At 40.4% G+C, this 19,932-nt stretch overlaps 1 protein-coding gene across 20 annotated transcripts in view; it reads right to left on the minus strand.

Moving 5' to 3' along the window:
- The window catches only part of dst (dystonin), a 617,802-nt gene that overhangs the window by 305,705 nt on the left and 292,165 nt on the right, over positions 1 to 19,932 (minus strand). For 13 of the 20 annotated variants that reach the window (XM_087979215.1, XM_087979212.1, XM_087979241.1 and 10 more), the window contains 10 exons: positions 17,546 to 17,672; positions 16,390 to 16,573; positions 14,393 to 14,550; positions 13,501 to 13,676; positions 11,786 to 11,924; positions 10,872 to 11,065; positions 9,819 to 9,981; positions 9,304 to 9,387; positions 6,687 to 6,794; positions 5,157 to 5,255 (listed from right to left, as the gene is read on the minus strand). In XM_087979215.1, coding sequence (XP_087835341.1) covers positions 5,157 to 5,255; positions 6,687 to 6,794; positions 9,304 to 9,387; positions 9,819 to 9,981; positions 10,872 to 11,065; positions 11,786 to 11,924; positions 13,501 to 13,676; positions 14,393 to 14,550; positions 16,390 to 16,573; positions 17,546 to 17,672 — 1,432 coding nt within the window. Of the gene's footprint in view, positions 1 to 248; positions 2,325 to 5,156; positions 5,256 to 6,686; positions 6,795 to 9,303; positions 9,388 to 9,818; positions 9,982 to 10,871; positions 11,066 to 11,785; positions 11,925 to 13,500; positions 13,677 to 14,392; positions 14,551 to 16,389; positions 16,574 to 17,545; positions 17,673 to 19,932 lie in introns of all 20 variants that reach the window. The other 7 variants (XM_087979186.1, XM_087979173.1, XM_087979189.1 and 4 more) reach the window with 1 other exon arrangement.

Below are 19,932 nucleotides of genomic sequence, written 5' to 3' on the forward strand. Positions count from 1 at the left end.
TTGCCTAGTGTGCTAAACATCAAGAGGACCACATAGCATTTTGTCAGTGGACATTGCTGTCGTGATTAGCTATTTGATCATACAGTACCCAATGATCCAAACACATTGGGTACTCCACAATCATGTTGATTAAGGGAATTATTCCTAAGTACTGGAACCTACCTTAAAACGTATTCTCAAAAACTCTGAAACAACAGTTTGGATTGTCTTACATAAGTGAGACAGATTTCAGTAACAAACTTAAGTACCTCTTCAGATTGTCTTGGGAAGCTCCCACTTTCAACACTGGCTCCAGTCCTATTTTTCAGCCTCTGTTCCACTTCACAAATTTCTTCCACCTTCTGCAATTTCAACAATTCTGGAGTTCCAACCACCTCCTCCTGGATATTCTCTTTCACTTGTTCACGCATACTATTCTTCTCTTTCCTAAATGGCATAGTGCCTTCATGACTTTCTTCTTCACTCTCCCCATCTGGTTTGAGTGATGCTCTGGCAGTCTCAAATCCATGGAAATTCACTGCTGATATTACATCATGTTTAATGTCCAAGAAACGGGGCTCTTGAGATTTCACTGTGGAACAGTTTAGCTTCATGGGATTCACTTGTTCTGGAATTTTCTTCAACGTTCCAAACAGGTCAATCTCAACACATGGATCTCCCAATTCTTCAGCACAGTTTTTATCAACATGAACCCATTTGTCATCAACATGTTCAATTAGTGGGATAGGTTGATCAATATGCTTGAATTCCAATAACATGGGTCTTTGCAATGGTTCTATAGCTGGAAGCTTGGGGATGGAGGCAGCTCGATTAGTCCTTTGAGTACCTGGGATCAGTGAAATGGGCTCTTCACCTTCTAATGTCCTTGTGGTTCCCTCCATGATATTGGGACTTTTCACCATTTCTTCTGCTGAATTGCTCTGCTCTCCCATTTCTGCTCCCTGTTCAGGGTTTTGTTCAAATGTCATTTGGTCAGACCTTCCTGGCCACACTGGTTTGTTCATAAGTAATGAATACAATTCCGATTCTGTTCTATTTGTCTTCAAACCTTTCTCAACAGTTAGCCCCTTATTTACTGGCGACACCTGCGCATGTGATAAACCTTCCTCCAGTCTGTCTTGTGCCTTTTTACTTTGCCGAGCAGCTTCAACCTGTTCCACCTGAAGATTGTCTGTCTGTTGTCTTGTCTGAACATGCAGAGTTCCACTGGGCAGAGCATTGGCTTTCTCCTTGATGGCTAGATTGCAACTTCTCAGATCATTTGCCACAACCTTCGAGGGAATAGTTTCCTTTTCCAAAATTGCAGACCTCCCAGAGACTGTTGGTGGTGTGAAACTGGTGTGACCTCCCTCCAGCAATTTTGCAGGTTTTATTATGGAATGAAAACCAAGGAGATGTTCATCTGTCTCATTGCCACTGCAGTCTCCAGTTTGCCATTTAATCTCATTCTGTGGCATTTGAAGAGTTTGCTCCTCTTGTTCTTCACATTCAGCGTGTGGTAGGGATACATCTTCAGCCGAAGCACTGCATTTGGTTTTAAGTCTTGGTTCTCCCCTAACATTTGCAGTTAGGTCTTCTACATAAGTGGTATGTTCTAGAGATAGATACTGGGGAAACAAATCTTCACTCTTCACCAGTTCAGAGCCACTATTTGTGATGCCCTCGTGGCTGTTCATATTTTTAGTACTGAGGTTTTCCACCTCCGATCTGTAAGATCCTCGTATATTTGGCCAAGATTCATCTATATCTTCACCAGCTGTTTCAGAGCCTTGGCAGCCTTGTGCACTGGACGGTAGCTGATTTCTAAACTGTTTAGCTTGTCCTTCTTTCCGAGCAAAGAACGTACCATCCAGAAATCGCACTGCCCCCGAAGCAGCAAATGATTTTCTTCTTCTTTCCTCTTCACTTCGTGACATCTCCTTGTCATGCCCAGTTCTTCCCACTTTCTCAGCAGGCCCCTTTGCAAACCTGAGATTTTGGACTGGAAGCTGCAGCCTTTCTGGTTTAGTTCCACATACATCCTCCCAATTGTGTCCATCAGGTATATCATTTGTCCTTCTCTCACAGAGGAAGCATTTCTTCAGGACCACCGACTGCCTCAGAGCTTTGCCATCTTTCTCTGTACCTTCACTGTGCAAATGCGGATCTTGCCTTCCCTCTCCCTGGATCTGCAGAGACTCTGCACCCATTTCCAGATAGATTCTTGAGCAACCTGTTGGCAGTCCATTTCCTTCACTCCCCGATAGAGCTGCAGTCCCTCCTCCTACTCTTGCAGGCTCAATGACATTCTTCACCAGTGAGTCCTTCACATCTTCAATTGAATTCTACAGTAATGGTACAGGTCGGTATTAGTATTCCATTTTTTACCACAAGTGACGGCGTTGGTTTTCTGAAAGGAAATCAGTCTGGCGAAGAGACAGACTGGGAGAGCCCTCAGGATTTCTCATGGTCCAGCCAGACACAAGACGGAGCAGGTTGATTGACTGATTTCAAGGAGCAACTTATTGGTGATTCCAGAATATTAAAAATTGATTCTCCAATCATGGAAGCAAGAACAAATCAACTCCAGCACCAATACAGATCATTTAACCTTTCACTGCCAGCTTGGGGTCTACCAGTTCAGGGGAAGTGGTCATCTTAAATGCTTATGCAGAACTAGAAATTGATGGCATAGTGGAAGGCCATCCAGCCCATTGAATTGAAGCTGGTTCTCTTTAGGGCAATCTAAGCAGACCAATTTTATTTTCACTCCATGTGGACATCACTGGCAGGGCCATCACTTATTTCCTTGTCCCAACTGTCCTAGGGAAGATGGTAGTGAGTTGCCTTCTTGCAGTCCATGTACTGTTGGTACAACCACAGTGCTAGTAGTAAGGGAGTTATAAGATTTTGACCCAGTGATAGTGATCATATTTGAGGTTTACAATAATTAGGAATGACCACCTACTTTAACTTGAAATATAATCCCAACAAGTTGGCAGTGATAAGATTAACAAAAGTAAATGAAACAGTAAAACAAAATGGAAAAGATCTGGAGTCAAGCCTGATGGATTGTATTTACTCAAATCTGTAAACCAGAGAGGTGTACCTGAAACCAAAAGGTTAGTAATTTCTGAACAAGGCATGCAAAGGTACCACCTACACAAACCTCTGTTTGGCTCACCTTACCCTTTCTAAGGTGCAGCATTGTGAAGGTTTCCAGACTGGTTTCCAGATTGCACACAGTATATATTGTCTTTATTTGCAAAGGCAAATGTGTTTCTCAATATTTAATGTGAGATCACAGAAACGAAGAATAATAGGTGGATGAGGTTACATTATAGAAGCAAGGAGTCGTCGGTAAAAGCTGACAGCAATTCTTTACCATTACTGCTAGTCTTTTTAAGCAGAAAAATAGGGATTCTTTTACATATCACAGATTTGGCCAAATGTAAATGTCTGTGATCAATGAACAAAATTTTACAAACACTTTAACTGAGTGAACTGATTGATGCACAACAGGCCATTTCCAGCCCTACATTAATTTTTAAAAAGCACAGGAATTGGTCAGGTTTGTTTCAAAGACCCAGCAGTAATTGCAACCAAATGCTGTCCTGCAGTGGCTCACAGTGACGTAGCAGCAGTTCACATCAAGAACAGTTGTAGCACAATCACAAATTCTGTCCAAAACCTCCCACTTCCCTGCGACTGGAGACACCACCACCGGAGATTTGAAGTGAGAAGATTCAGACAGGCAATTAGCATCAGTGATGACAGCAGGTGGCAGCACCACACCAAGAAGATAACATTTTGATTTCAACTAACAAATTTGTGAACACTAACTCTAATTAATTCATTAATTACTCATTGATTACTAATTAATTTACCCCTCTACATTATTCTGCTAACCGTATCCATATGCTCTCAATAATACTCAATTTTTTTATGGAATTATTTCATATCCGTCACTCTACATATAACAGTGCACTATATGCTTATTGCTATTAATATAAATAACTCCCTGATCCCAACCCCTAAACTTTACTCGTCACTAACCTGAACCTGTGCATTTACACAGACCAATATAAATCAAATGTTCTTGCATATATAATAGCAACTGTGTGCCCTAGTAAACATTTCCTCCTGACTTAATATCAGCAGAACAGATTATTTGATTGATAGTGTTTGTGGGTCTTCTGGGGTATTTTCTTTACCACAGTGATTATCTTTCAGAAATACCCATTGGCTCTAAGTTCTTTGGATATCCTGAGCTTGAAGATGCTATAGAAATGTAATGATTCTATGTTTAATTCATTTCCTCTCTCAGACTGATAAGTAACTCCTTGCACCCCTGTCCCAATCAGTTTCCAATTGTCGATGTAAACTAACTTATCTTGCAATTCCAACAAAGGACTGCACCGTCTTTTCACAAGTGTGGACTAGCTCATTCTTTCTCTTTCTAACATCTCCAGTTCTTTCCTTCTGTGCGGCAGGCAGAATAATCTCTGTTCTCCTGCGTAATTGTTTCTGAGGAACTCAGAATGGTGTCTCTCCAAGGCCTGCATCTCTTACAGCCAAGGAGTAAAAGACAAGTCAGTAATTACCAGTATCCCTGCCCTCAGCCATTACCCCTCTCAAACTGGCTGCTGACATCTATTTGAGAGTCACCTTGGTGACAACTTTTGCTTCATTCCACCCTCATCCCCCATCACCATGGCAAAAGGCCAGGAATCTCTTTCAGCAACTAAACAGACATTTAACCCTAACGTTACAGAATCTGATATCCCAACCAAGCCTTGGTACAGTACATTGGCTGTATAAAAGACCTGAGCGCATACTCTACCTTACAAATTTAATCCTATGACACCCAATTCCAGAAATATTCTGAAAGAACTCCAGATACTGTAATTCAAAAACAAAAACAGAAATTGGCAGAAAGGTTTGGCAGTACCTGTGAAGAGAAATCAGAGTTAATGTTTTGGGTCCAGAGACCCTATCTCAGAACTGCCGTTATGAGAAAGGCTCACTGGACCTGAAACATTAACTTTGATTTCTCTTCATAAATGCTGCCAGACCCCCTGAGCTACTCCAGCAACTTCTGTTTTGGTCCTGGAATATTCTGCATTTTAATGATTTAGAAGAACTTTCCTAGGATACTAATTTATTGCAGTCCTTACCTCTTCCTCCTCTGATCTTTTTAAAGCATCACTGGCAAACTTCACATATTGGGTCATCAGGGTCACCAAGGCTGTGTAACGTGTACGGAGGTCCATAAACTACAGAAGAGGTACAAAGATAAGCGGAGACAAGATTAGTACAAGATTCTGGTTTTTAATCTCCATCACACACCTCAAGAATTTCATTTAGATGTTTATTTGGTCAGTTTTTCCAACTTTTGCCTGCTACATCAGTTTAATTGCGATGGCTGGTAAAATTAGTTCTGTTTACCAGAAAGAGATTTCAGCTGATAACTATCCACTGACAAGCTCTCTTCATCTTAATGACAGTCCTCCTCTCTATAAATTCCTTAAGATGACAACTGTATAGGCATGCGGTAACTCATTGTTTGGCAAATCAGTCAAAGTGAAGGCCTTTATAAGATGTATGGAAACGGTTCTTGTCTGAACTGACATCTATTTACTTGGATGAGCCAAGACAGACACTTGTGGAATTTCACTTTACCAGAGTATGCAAAGGATATTAAAAAAATGGAAAGGTTTGATCAAGCTGGAGAATTGTGAAGCAGTAAAGTCATGGTAACTCACTTTAATGTATAATTATTAGCAGCTATGGCTGTATGTGATTAGCATTGGTAATAATCATTATGATAGATGTAAAGTTTGTAGTTTAACAAAAATAATTGTTACCAATAATGATTATCAATGTATTTTTGATTCCAATGAAACTCTCAACTCCTATTATTGCATGGTAAACTTATAAATTAGGCAAAAGCATCAATTTTCTAAACAACAAATTCTAAACTGGATTAGCCATAGCCATTTCCAACATGGTTGGACAACTACAAAATGAGCTGAGAGTTCTAAGGACATCACACTCTAAGGAACATGGTTGTTCTAAGTTATTGAATGAGTTATAACAAAATCTTTGTTACTTGCAACATAAAATTCTACCTAGGGCCCTTCTCCTCTGAAATACATCTGGGCATCTTCCCTCAATATTTCTTTATATAGAGGCAAACAGGCCCATTCTGTTCATCGTGGATGTGACAACACTTTGAAAGAATTGTCCAATTTATCCAACTCATTTGCTCTTTCTCCACAGCTCTGCAACTTTTTATTCCCCAAGAAAATTCTAAATTACATTAGCTGCTTAATATTGAATCTGCTTTCAGCATCCTTTCAAGGGTCAGTGCATTCCAAAATTATCAACTAGCTAAGTAAGAAAAAAATTCCTAAGGTGTCTTCCAGTTTTGCTGCAATTATATTGAAGCTCTGTCCTCTGGTCACAGACCTTCCTGACATAGAATCAGTTTCTCCTTTGATGATCAACACATCCTTATTATTTTAAGCACCTCTGTTAAATGCCTCCTTAACTTTCTACCCAAAAAGTCAACACTGTTTCTATCCTGACAGATGCTGCTCAACCTGCTGAGTAGTTCCAACATTTCCTCTTTTTACTGCCTTCCGGAAGAGAGAATGTGAAGAATCTTCACATTTAGTAAACTTTAGAAAGTTAACATTTTCCACCTCTTGTACAATGACATCTGAAGAACTCTGCATTCTTCGCCGTTTGACTGGTGACTTCTGCTGCGAGTCAACCATGGCTTTGTAGGTCATCAGCTGAAGCTCATATTCCTGTGAGCGGAAGACAACACAACTGATCAACAAAAGGTGAGAGAATCATTCAAAGCACTGTCAACGAGACTCAGCTAATTGACAGCAATTGTATCACTGATCATGCTTCATAGTTCTACGAAACCTCCGCCAATTGCAAAAGAAACTAAACATTGAACAGCAATGTATTTTCAATATTCAGGAGATGTCAACCACAACTCAGTAGGTAGCACTTTAACCTCAAGTCAAGGTTTTGTGCGTTGAAGCTGCAGAACAGACACCAGAGTACAGAATCTGGCTTGATACTCCCAGCTGTAGCATTAAGTGAACATCACGGTCTAATGTTGGCCTGTACAACCTAATTAAGTCATTCCAATCTGCCCCACGTTTTCATTTTTTTGTAGTATGTTATTCATGTGACATGGGGATTACAGCCAGATGAGCACTTTGTTGTCCATTCTTCTTCATTCTGGGAAAGTGGTGGTGAGCTGCCAATCTGAATTATACCCACATTACATCTGGTACCCAGCAGCACTGAAGGAATGGTGATGTATTTCCAAATTAAGATATTGTAGAGCATGGAAGGGAACTTGCAAGTGGCAGTGTTCCCAAGTACCTGCAGCTCTGGTCCTTCTTGGTGGGGGAGGACATGGATTTGGGAGGTGCTTTTAAAAGAGTAGCAGCAAATTACTGCAGGGCATCTGAGAGATGGCATACTTTGTGCATTGATGGTGGAGGATGTTGAAGATGATGGATGAGGTGCCAATCAAGGTGTCTGTTTTATCCTGGATGGTGTTGGAGCTGCACTTATCCAGGCAAACAGAGAGTTCTGTCACATTCCTGATTTGTGCCTTGTAGATGAATGAACTTTGGCAGTACTTACTTATACGGCTATTCCAGTTCAGTTTCTGAGCAATGGTAACCTCCAGGATGTTGATAATTAGGCATTCAGTGATGGAAATGTCACTCAATGTGAAAACTATTCATCTCATCATTATGTCATATTCCTTGATATCCATAGATTCAGAAATCCAAAGAACTATAGAATCCCTATTGTGGAAGCAGGCCATTCAGCCCTATTGTGGAAGCAACCCATCCAGACCCACGTACCCTGCATAGTATCCCTGTAACTCTACATTCCCCAGGGCTAATACACCTCGCCTGCACATCTTTGGACAGTGGGAGGAAAGCTACGCAGACTCAGGGAAAACGTGTAAACTCCACAGAGACAGTCGTCAGAGGTTGGAATCGAACCTGGGTCCCTGGTACTGTGAGGCAGCAGTGCTAACCACAGAGTCGTCGTGCCACCCCCTGTGTTTATGGGAGAGAATGCCCCATTTCCCATTCTTTGTCTGAGGAAACGCTTCCTGAATTCATTCTTGAACAATCAACCTTAAATTTCAAAATTATGACTCCCTGTTGTGAATTCTCCACCAAAGGAAATAATTTTACCAAAGTGACTCTAGCAAATCTTTTCAACATTTTAAGCACTTTTATCAGTTCATCCTTCTGTATCAAGTGGAATACAAGTCAAGTCAATGCAATCTGTTATCATTTTTTTGGTAAATTCTCCTGCTGCTCGGCTAATCACCCACCCTACCACTCCATTCCCATTCCTAAATTCATTCTGGTGAATCTGCAGGTTGCTTTCAAGACCAAATATCCTTTGTAAGCTGCACTGTACATAAATCAACACCATTCTCCATCTGTGTAAGCCTCAGTACAACCAATATTTAGTATGAGTTTACTTGTCAGCATTTGTCAGTGAGATTCCTATTTGGGTAAAACAATTCTGTAAATCTGAGCCTGAATGGGTACATTTCTACTGTTAACTGGATTGTAAAAAGAAATATTTTGGAAGAGACCTCAACCAGACTTGAATAGACAGAGAATTGCATAATTATAAACTCATATAACAGAAAGAGACCACTCAGTCCATAGTGCATGGCCCAGCTCTTTGCAAATGTTATCCAATTCATCTGACTCTCCCTACTCTTTTCTTATGTATCTGTAGGTTTATCTCTTCCTTGTGTTTTTAGCAAATTCTCATTTGAACATGAATCTGCTTCCTCCAACCTTTCTCTTCCAGATCATTTTCACTCGGTGTTCAAAATAAATTCTCCTCAGTCATACAGCACAGAAACAGAATTTTCGGTCCAACCAATCCATGCTGACCATAATCCCAAACTAAATCAGCCCCATCTGCCTTCTCCACGTCCACATCCCTCCAAACCTTTTCTATTCATGTACTTATCTCAGTGTCTTTTAAACACTGTGATTGTGCCCACAGTGCCACTTCCTCAGGAAGCTCACTCCACACATGAACCACCATGTGTAAAAATTGACCCCTTGTGTCTTTTTTAACTCTCTCCCTCTCACCTTATGACCCCTCTCTTTGGGTTCTTTAATGAATGACTGAAAATCAACTTCCTCTAATTACCAATCAAAACACTGCAAGGTTTAAATAAAAGTTTTAAAACGTTTCAAATGAAATAAAACTGCTTCACCCAAATTTGATTTTCCACCTTACCTTTACAGCAGAGGAATACTCATCAGAGTATTTCTGACATTCGTCCATTCTGCCCTGTTTCATCTCAACTTCTGAAGTCAATAGCTAAAACAAAATGAAGAATAATTGAACTTATTGCACTCCTGAATTTGTTGTCAATTTTCTTGAACAGTTACTTCAAAAATACCTTCTGTATATTCTATGCTGATGAGCCTTTTAACAAATTAGTTTATACAATTTGACGTTTTGATGTTTACAATTGTAACTAAAACCATCTCCAAATTTGGTCAGTTCACATTATACAGTAAAATGTGCAGGCCTTTCCAAAAATTCCATTAATACAACTTCGTTTGAAAAAATAATCACGCATGTTTTGTTTCTTGACTCTAAAAGAATCAAAAATGAATTTAAAAACTTATACCACTGAAATGTAGTAACAGTAAGAAATCTAGAAATAAGCCTGCAATCTCAGGAGCAGCTACAAGATTCAGTCTATTCTCTGACCATATCATGACTATCATTAGAAAGTGAGTTACCTTTTGTTGGTTGAGCTCATCAGCAAGGGCTCGGATGTCTTCCGGCTGACGCTCCTGCATCTTCTGTTGTGTTGTTTCCATTTCTTGGATCCACTGATCAAGGTCTTTATAACAATCTCTGTACCAGTTCAGGGAAATGCTGATGCTTTCAAGCTCATGTAGTCTGAAAGCAGAAAGGATAGCTTTCTAACACTTGGCTACTGGCTTGGTCCCTTCTTAGTTACTGCATCCCTCTCTCAGAATGATTCAAGTTGAGTAGCAAGAGATCTCCATTCTGACATCCATTATGTTGGTATGTTCCATATTTTAAAAGGGATTTTTCCTTTCCTCTTCAGGATCACTCCCCTGTTTCATGATTCCCACATCGCGCTTTCTCTGCTAATCCCATTGGACCTGGAAGTTTCAAGCTATTTCTTTCCAGAAAATATCTCCCTTCGAGGTAAAGCTCAATTACCTCCCCTTCCTGAATTGGGTGTCCACAGAGTCAGTTCAAGACCCCTTCAGATCCTTAGTCACATATTCTAGGCTGACAAACTCTGTGTCATATTGAGGGACTGATAATCTGTCAAAGGTGCCAATTTTTGTAAGAAATGTTAATTTAAGCCCCACATGCACTATCAAGTGAATGGTAAACATCCCCTGGATGAATTCTCCCTGGTATCCTGACCAATATGTATCCCTCAACTAATGTCCCATGAATAGGCTATCCAGCTATGATTACATGGCTGCTTGTGGAAGCTTGCTGTGCACAGATTAGCTGCAAAAGTCCATTATTGGTTCTAAAGTGCATTGAGACATCCTGAGATCATAAAGGCATGACAGAAATATAGGCCTTTCCTTCTTATAACCCAATCACATTGGTAGTTATATGGGGTTTTCTCAGCACCAGCCCAAAACTATCTCTGTTACAGAAGTGACATTGTTAATCAATATCCTACACCATTTAAACATGAAAGTAATTCCACCCACGTGGAGGCTCCATTCATTGCCCCATGGTAAGTACATTCAGAACTCTCAAACTCTGGAGGATATGCAGTGGGGAATGATACAGACCTGTTGTCAATTTGAGAACGAATGTTCTCCCATCGCTCAGCTAACTGGACAGCTTTCTCCTTGTGCCAGTCCATGTCCATATCTCGCTCATTGTGAGCCCTCAGCATGCGTTCACTGACAGCCTTTCCTTTCTGCAGCTCATCTTCCAATGAATGGAAGACATCACGCCGCTCATCCACTTCAGTCCGCCATTGCTGTTAAGGAGAGACGTAGAGAAGGGTGATTATGAGAATGTGCGTGTGTGGGGGGACTACATCGGTGAAGTCAAATCTTGGAGTCATAAGGAGAACATGAATAAATGCAATAAGAAATTCAGGGGAAACTTCTTTACCCAGTTCATGCTGAGAATGTGGGACTCCCTATCGTATGGACTGATTGAAGTGAGAAGTATAGACATATTTAGTGGGAAACCAGAAGTAAAATGGAAGAAAGAAAGGACAAGGCAGATATGAATCGTAGAATCCCTCCAGTGCAGAGAAAGGCTATTCGGCCCATCAAGTCTGCACCAACACGCCAAAGAGCATCCCACCCCTCACTCTATAATCCCACATTTACTATAGCTAATCCACCTAGCCTACATATCCCTAAGCATTATGGGACAATTTAGCAATCCACCTGACCTGCACATCTTTGGACTGTGGGAGGAAACCAGAGCACCTGGAGGAAACCTATGCAGACACAGGGTGAATGCCTGTGTAGAGTTTGCACAATCACCCGAGGCTGGAATTGAACCCAGGTCCCTGGGGTTGTAAGGCAGAAGTGCTAAACACTGAACCACCATGCCACCATATGGTGAAGAGATTTGCAAAGAAAACCAACACTGGTAACAATTACTTGAAGCAAATGTTGTAAATGTGTGTAAATCAATGCTGCCTTTCCAAATATTGAGAATGTGAAAGGAAAATCTTGGTTACCTTCAATGTATTTTGGAGAGCTTGAATTGCCTTTGTGTCAGGTGGTACTGCATCTTCCTCACCCAGTTTAGTTTCATATTGTTTAACAAGAGCCTCTGCTTCTTGGCTATTTTTAACAATCAAATTGACAGTCTTCAACCTGTAGTTGGAAACATGGATTTTATCCATGAATTATGACAGCACTTCAATATTTCTCTTTCCTTTCAAAATGATCACATTTCAAGGGAATTCTCCCTGAATTCCTTCCTGCAAAACCCCAAACCCCCACCACAGTCCACCATTATTGGGGAAGTTGGGAGGTTTCAGATGTGACCATTGTGGTAAGCGACTTGACTGTTAACACTCACACCACAAAACCAGAAGGTATTGGGTTGAAGCCCCAGGCCTGAGAACGAAAACAAAGGACAAGTCGGTGCTAATTCCTATTTGCTTTCAGGGAGACACAAATGGTCCTGTGGCACTAGTCTGAAGCAGCGCAGGACAGTTCCCTGCAATGCCCCAGCCAAAAGTTATCCCTCAACTAACATGACCAATAAATCAATCATTCTCCTATTGTGGTAGCTTGCTCAATGCATATTTAGGCATCATGACAATAACTACACTTCAAAAAGATAGTAATGTACTTTGGTATATCCTGAAATGATGAAAATAGTGATATAGAAATTCTAGTCTTGTTTTTAAAGAAAGGGTGAACCATAATGATCATAAGTTCTAAAATAAGCCTCATACTTCGTGGAAAATGTCATTTTTGGTGATTTAACATGGTGAATTGCTACTCAAATAGCAAGTGTTGCATTCTTGGTGAATGTAAACCAAGCAAGGTTTTTGGAGTACTTCTATAGAGCCAGACAACACCCAGCCAGACAAAAAGTTACTCAAATGCACAGAGAACTCATTGCTATTCTTTTCAGAACACACAGAACCATTTATTGTGCTTCACTGGTGAACAGAAAGTATGAAGTGACACATTAACCTTCCTCCTTAGCATCAGTGATTTGAATTTGTAATACTGACACACATCCATTCTGTCATTCTGTCTGCATGCCTACAACCCATCAATGCACAAAAAGAAACCATTTATGTCTGTCTTTGAGCTTGCATCCATTCAACCCAAGAATCAACAATCACACCTCCTTAAATCCTTCATTTCAAGAAAACTTTAAGACCAGGGGCTTGAACAACTATCTGCAGTGAAACATGCAGAAACAGATAACTACAAAAGATCGTCACATGCCTAAAACAAAACTTTGTGGGAGACTCAAAAACCTGGCATGGGTGGAATGTACAAAAAGCACACTGAAATCAGTCACTCACAAAATACAAACCAAAGACAGACAGCCTTCTATGCACCAAGTCTGTTCACAATTTTAAAAACGGGGACACATAAGTCAGTTTGAAACAGCAAGAAATATGCGACAGAAATGTATTTTGGGGAATGACCAGCTAACACAGTGACAGAGAAACTGCTATTCCTCTGGGATTGAATGTTTGCTGTTTTCTGACCCAAGGATGAAGGGATTTCTCTCTACACTGGACAAAGAGCTCACCATTCTGCTGATGTTTTCCTAACAGTCCACTGCTATGATACTTGCAAAAATAAGGACATCTGCAATCAGTGGTCTGCAATTTAAAGATTTCACATATTTATTATATTTCTAACCAAAGTGTCCATATACATTCCAAAGAAAGATCATTAATAAAGACTGAATCCTTACTTATCCAAATAAATGGAGGACAGAGAGTACACTTGATTGAGATTCTGCAGCACCACATTCAGCTCAGCACGTAAGGTTGAGGCTGACGATGAAGAGGCTTGTCCAAAGAATTTGTCACATTTTTCACTGACTTTCTCCAAATCCACAATGAGCTCCTCCAGCTCACTCTTCAATTTCTGGAGAGAGAAAAATTCAAGTGCATTCAGCATGGGTGTGCAGTAGTCACATAGTTAGGTTAATAATGCAGTGGACACGAATATGAATTCTGTTAAAAATCACACAACACCAGGTTATAGTCCAACAGGTTTACTTGGAAGCACACTAGCTTTCGGAGCGAAGCTCCTTCATCAGGTGATTGTGATGAAAGCTAGTGTGCTTCCAATTAAACCTGTTGGACTATAACCTGGTGTTGTGTGATTTTTAACTTTGTACACCCCAGTCCAACACCGGCATCTCCAAATCATGAATTCTGTTGTGTGGTTTGAGAATTGGAATTTATTTCACTAGAATGAGAAAATGATTTAAGTAAAAACCTGGTGAAAAAATGATCATATTGACCACCACCACAACCCAACTGTTTCTGTAATGTCTTCATCTATTCTGGGCAAGTAAGTGTCCCCAATTTCACATCAAGGCTTCACTTATTCAGGAATGGGCATCCTTTTCCCCTCTTCCACTCTACCAATAATGAAATTGACCATGAATTCCAGTCTTGCCACTGACACCCACTTCCTGGAAATGAACCTTTTTCAAAAAACGTCCCATAGTGTTCCAACATAAGTTTGGAACAAATCTACTTTGAACAGTAATGTTAACACTGAGACATTAACAAAGTAATGAGGGAATAGGATGGAAAATACAGTCAAGTGGGAAGGTTTTTTCCAAAACTGACCTCTTGCTCGGTGATTCTTTGCACACTTTCCTGTAGATCATCTCGTTCCAGCGGTGTGCGGATTTGTCGTATCAGGCGCTTCTCACAATTCTCCACACGAAGGCGAATATTCCGTAACTCGGAGATGAATCGATTGCAAGCAGATTCCTCTTGCTCCTCTGGTTTAATAGGTATAGGTCAAATTGTTTGAACAAACTCTTGCCAAAAGGGTAGGGTCAGCAGACCCACAAGCTCCTCCAATTCTTGTGAAAACCAAAGGCTGTTTTTACTCTGTCCCCCAAACCCTTCAATCTCCACAAATAAATCCAAAAGCTCAAAGCTATTCATAACATTCACCTCAATCAGTATTCTTGCAAGTTATACCTTTTTATTTATACCTTCTTTAGTGAAAACATTACAGCCAAGTTTCAAAACAAGTGTGCATGTCTTCAAGGTAACCTCTTTAATATTTATTCAGTCATGAGATTGGTTGTGAATAGCTGGGCCAACATTTATTACCCATCATTACCCAGCATTTACTACCCATCGTTACCCAGCATATACTACCCAGCATTACCCAGCATATACTACCCAGCATGTACTACCCATCATTACCCAGCATATACTACCCAGCATGTACTACCCATCATTACCCATCTCTAATTGCCATTGAGAGGGGGTGGTAAGATGCCTTCTTGAACAGCTGCAGTCCATGTGGTGTATTTCCACAGCACCATTAGGGACAGAGTTTCAGGATTTAGAGAATGTTGGCAGTACCAGCAAGAGGAAATGAGTGGCGATGATATAGTTTCAAGTAAGAATGATGTATGGTGTGGAGGGGAAGTTGCAGGCGGTACTGCCCTTATTCTTTGAGAAGCTAGAGATCATGTGTTTGGAAGAAACTGTCTAAAGTCCCTGGGTGAGTTTCTGCAGTGCAACTTGTAGATTGTAGACAACTATTGCTGAGCATTGGTGGTGAAGGAAATTAATGCTTAAAGTGGTGAAGGGGATGTCAATCAAGTGGGCTCCTTTGACCTTGGATTGTATCAAGCTTCTCTAGTGTTACTCGAGGTGCACTCATCGAGGCATGTGAGTCATATATTGAAATCTTTTCCAGCTGTAAACCGGATTTTAGACAAAATCAACTTAGCGATTTCTAAATATAAATTGCCTCTGGAATTCGTTGCTGGTTGCTTGTATCCAGTAGGGAGCCGGCTTCTGAGTAGGGCAAAAATCACGTCATAGAAAGACAACTGTCTTCACGACACCATCTTGTCCACGTGATCAGCTGAACTCAATTCCACCACCTGGAGTTCACAGAACAACTGGATCTCGCCTAATTTTTCTCTCTCCCAGAATATGAACATTAGGGTTTTACTAGGTGCACTGTCACAATTCTTCAGCCATTACAGGGTGTAGGAAGGGCAGGATTGAGGCCTAGCTACTTTTTTCCCTGACCAGTGATGCAAATAGTTCATATGAAGGGAGCTCCCTAGGTTTACCTCCTTGCCTTGAATATCTGTGTGATATCCACCACCCCTCTCCCCCCACTTACTCCCATGTTAATTTTAGCAGAAACACAGTAAGCAGCCAGTGGAGCCATTTGGCCAGGGCTCCCCCACACACTGCAAAGACGATTTGGTGGAAAACCTCACAGAATTCCCTACCCTGCATTTGACCCCCAGTAGTATTACGCTGTGGAACAAGTCTCCTTCAGCCACTAAAGCTGCTATCTGAAAGAAAATGATTTGCAAAAGGACACTGGGAGATAAAGCTGTTCATCAGTACAACGAGTAGAGGAAGGTAGCAGAGGAGGGGCGAAACATAGATATATGCTTACTGCTCCACCCAGATTTTCCAATATTCTCTGAGGAGCGGGACAACCATTTACAATCAGATGTAAAAGGATCTCAAATAGAACTTCCAAGAAGCAAGAATCTCTTCAATACCTGCCTGGAATCTATTTCAATGAAACATATGTATTTCACACTTTCACTCGCCTGACCCAGCCCCATTACCTCTTTCAGCCGATTTAAGAAGATCTTCATAATACTGTTTGCAGAACTTGACTTCTCTCTCAAGCTGGTTGCCATCAGTGACTGAGAAGACTTCAGATTCCTGACTATCTTCCAAGAAGTCCCTGAGGTGTTCCTGAAGGCTGCCTAGCACCTGTTGATGTTCCCCAGGGAGCATAGTCTTTATCTGTGCAAAGGGAATACTTGGTGTGAATTCCTTGAGGATCAAAATGCCCAGAACTTACCTAAACACATCAAGTACAGTAAGCCAGACCACCATAGTTACGTGATATTCACAACACAAATGGGCCATTCACCCAAACAGCTCCATGCTCCTCATAAGTCTCCTCCCATGTTACTTCATGTATTCCTATCAACACTATTTTCTAATCATTTTGCTCTTCAATACATCAAATCTCAAATGGGAATTTGTAGGGCTCAATCACTTCTACTTAAAATGCATTCTTGAAATTTCCAAATGATCCACAGACAGATCAGTTTTCTTGCAGCTGTTAATCAAGGAAGTAATTGCATTCCTGACCATGGTGAACGCTAGCTATGCAAAAACACTAGCTCGGCAGCCAGTGAGGGTAAAGGACCAGAATAGGCAGACCAAGACAAGTGAACAACCTGCAATTATACAACAGAGTAAAGCATCTCAAAGCATTTCACATCAGTACAGTCAAAACATAACCATTAGGACAGGTGATCAAAAGCCTGGCCACACTGATAGGTCTTAATGAGACACTCAAAGATAGAGAGACAAGAAAGGGGATTCCATGCCCAATTAGTTAGATAACTGAAGGTGTGGTCGCCAGTGCTGAGGTTTGAGAAATCAGGATGGAGAATTGTACAGAGAAGGAAGAATACAGAATGAGAATGCAAGACCAAGTAGGTAATGAAGAGCAGATTGTAGACAGATTTCTTTTTGGCTTCTACCTAAAATCCGAAGGCAGGATGGAGGGGGGAGAATTAAGTTAAGAGACAAATCAGCCATGTCCTGAATAGTAGACCAGACTAGAGGGGTAAATGGCCTACTTCTGTTCCTAGTTTCAGGAGTTCTCTTCACCATTCCAATGAAGCATCCCAATCAATGGAAATCAATGTCAGAACAAACAGAATTCACGTCATCCTTTCCGCAAACAAGAGAAATACTTACTGAAGAAACATTCCAAGCACGAATTGTTGAAATTTCATTCATGAGATAATGCCAGGATACAACACTCTTCATGTTTATGTGTGTCTGGTGCCAGAGTGCCAGAACATTTTGATAGAGCTGCTCAATTCTGAGGAAGGGAAGAAAGAAAAGTGGATATTTCACTTCTTTTTGAAACAAAAAGCACTCAATTCATTGTGGTTAAAAGGTGCCAACTTGGGGGAAAGAGACCACTTCCATGGTCACAACCAAGTCAAAGCATCAGTGTATTACTGAATCCTGTCAAATATAACTGAGCTTTCTAGACCATCTACACCTTTAGATATTAATGGTTCCTGCAATCCTCCTTGAACTATTTTCCAATTCAGTGCAATGTTCAAACAGTGCAACCTGCAGATGAAATTTTGTAACCAAGATCCCACAGTTTGCTCTAATGGCTCCAATTGTGCTTCTGCTTTGTCTGTGTTGGCATCATAGACTCATCTCACCAATATTTATATGCCAGCACTTTCTAAACCAAGCATAATCAGTTTGGAATGGTAGCTCTTGAGAATGAAATCATATGGATGGAAATATTCTAACAATAAATCGCCACTCGATAGCTCAGAACTAGAGTACAGCAGAAAAAAAGAAAGACACACTATTGAAGCTTTTCATCTTGCACTCATCAGGACAGAATTACAAGGAATATCAACGGACTAACTATTCCTACATATTTATTAAATACTAAGGATTGCAGGTGCTAAAGCAATACCAAAACACCATGGTGCACATTTGCAGACTAATACTTGCAATACTTGGAGCAGCATTTGAAAGAGGTGACAGAATATCACATAATTGCTAGGTTTTTTTATTAAACACTGTTTAACAGGCAGTTTTGCTATTTTAACCTAAACCATGTGATGGGCTGAAACTGTCAGAACTATCTCCTGTGGTGCTCTTACAGTCAATGACAAGTAATCACATTCATCCCATAAAATCTAGTCTAAAAACATAATTTACAGCCCAAAAGGAGATAATATGCATTACTCCACTGTACCATCTGGGCCCAGTTTTATGGACACATAAAACAACTGTCAAATATTAAATTACCACAAAGTGGAAAGGCACTCTTAGGAAAACAGTTAACTGGTATTCCAAAATGGAAATATTTGTTTGACAAATTTAGCCTTTTTTGTTTAAGGATGCAATTAGTAGGGGAGCCAACAGATATAGTGTGCTTGGATTTCGAAAGTGCATTTGATAATATGCCGCACAAACGTTAATATGCATGATAAGGGCTCATGGATTTGGGCTGACATTTTATTTTTGATAAGGATTGGTTTATGGACAGAAAGTGGACAGTTGGGGTAAATGGGACATTTTCAAGGGCACAGGCTGTGACTAGTAGAGTATTATAAAGATCAGGCTGGTACCTCAGCCAATCACAACCTATATTCATAACTCAGACTAAAAGACAGAGAGCTGTGTGTGTCTAAGTTTGCTGACAATACAAGCTAGATGGGAATGCAAGCTGCAAGTAGTACACAAAGTGTTTGCAAAAAATCATAGACAAGTTGAGTGGACAACACAGTGGCAGATGAGGTATAATTTTGGGGCAGTGTGATGTTGTTCACTTTTGTCATAAGAATAGAAAAAACAGAATTAAATGGTAATTTTCAGAAAGAGTTGATTGCATTCCTATAAGGAACTCAGTTTATCATGCTGATACAGCAAGCAATTAGGAAGGCATGTTGGCCTTTATTGAAAGAGAACTCAAGCAAGAAAATAAAAGAATCTTGCCATAATTGTACAGCACATTGATGAGATCACACATGATATGCAGTTTTCATGTCAATATTTAAAGGAGAATGTACCACAATGGAGGCAAAAGTTCTACATTGGCCCCTTGGATAAAGGGTTTGTCTTATGATGAGAGGGGAATTAACTGGACCCAAACTCTTTAGACATTTAAAGAGTGAGAGGTGGTCCCATTGAAATATTCAGAATTATGAAGCAGCTAAAGCGGATACTGAAATGTCTTTTTTTGTCCCTGGCTGGGAATCTAGAACAAGGAGACACAGTCTCAGAATAAGTGGATAATCATTTAAAACTGAGATTAGGAAAAATTTCTTCATTCAAAGGTTGTGAATTTTTGGAATTCGCTACCCCAGAGAATTATGAATTCTCTATCATTGAATATATTGAAGGCTGACAAGGACAGATTATTAGTTTCTCAGAGATTTAATGGATGTAGTGAATTGGAAGAAAAGTGAAGTTGAAGCCCAAGATCAGCTGAAAATTGAACTTAATGATGGAATAGGCTCAGTTGGGTATTAATGTTTTCTCCTGCTCCGATGAAATGGGGAGTTCGTTCATTGGGAAGTTTGGTCAGTCCTCTTCTGACCACA

The sequence above is a fragment of the Chiloscyllium plagiosum genome, unplaced genomic scaffold (assembly GCF_037043375.1).
Source record: "Chiloscyllium plagiosum isolate Xiang-an unplaced genomic scaffold, Cpla_swu_hap1 HiC_scaffold_3, whole genome shotgun sequence".
Classification (NCBI taxonomy): domain Eukaryota; kingdom Metazoa; phylum Chordata; class Chondrichthyes; order Orectolobiformes; family Hemiscylliidae; genus Chiloscyllium; species Chiloscyllium plagiosum.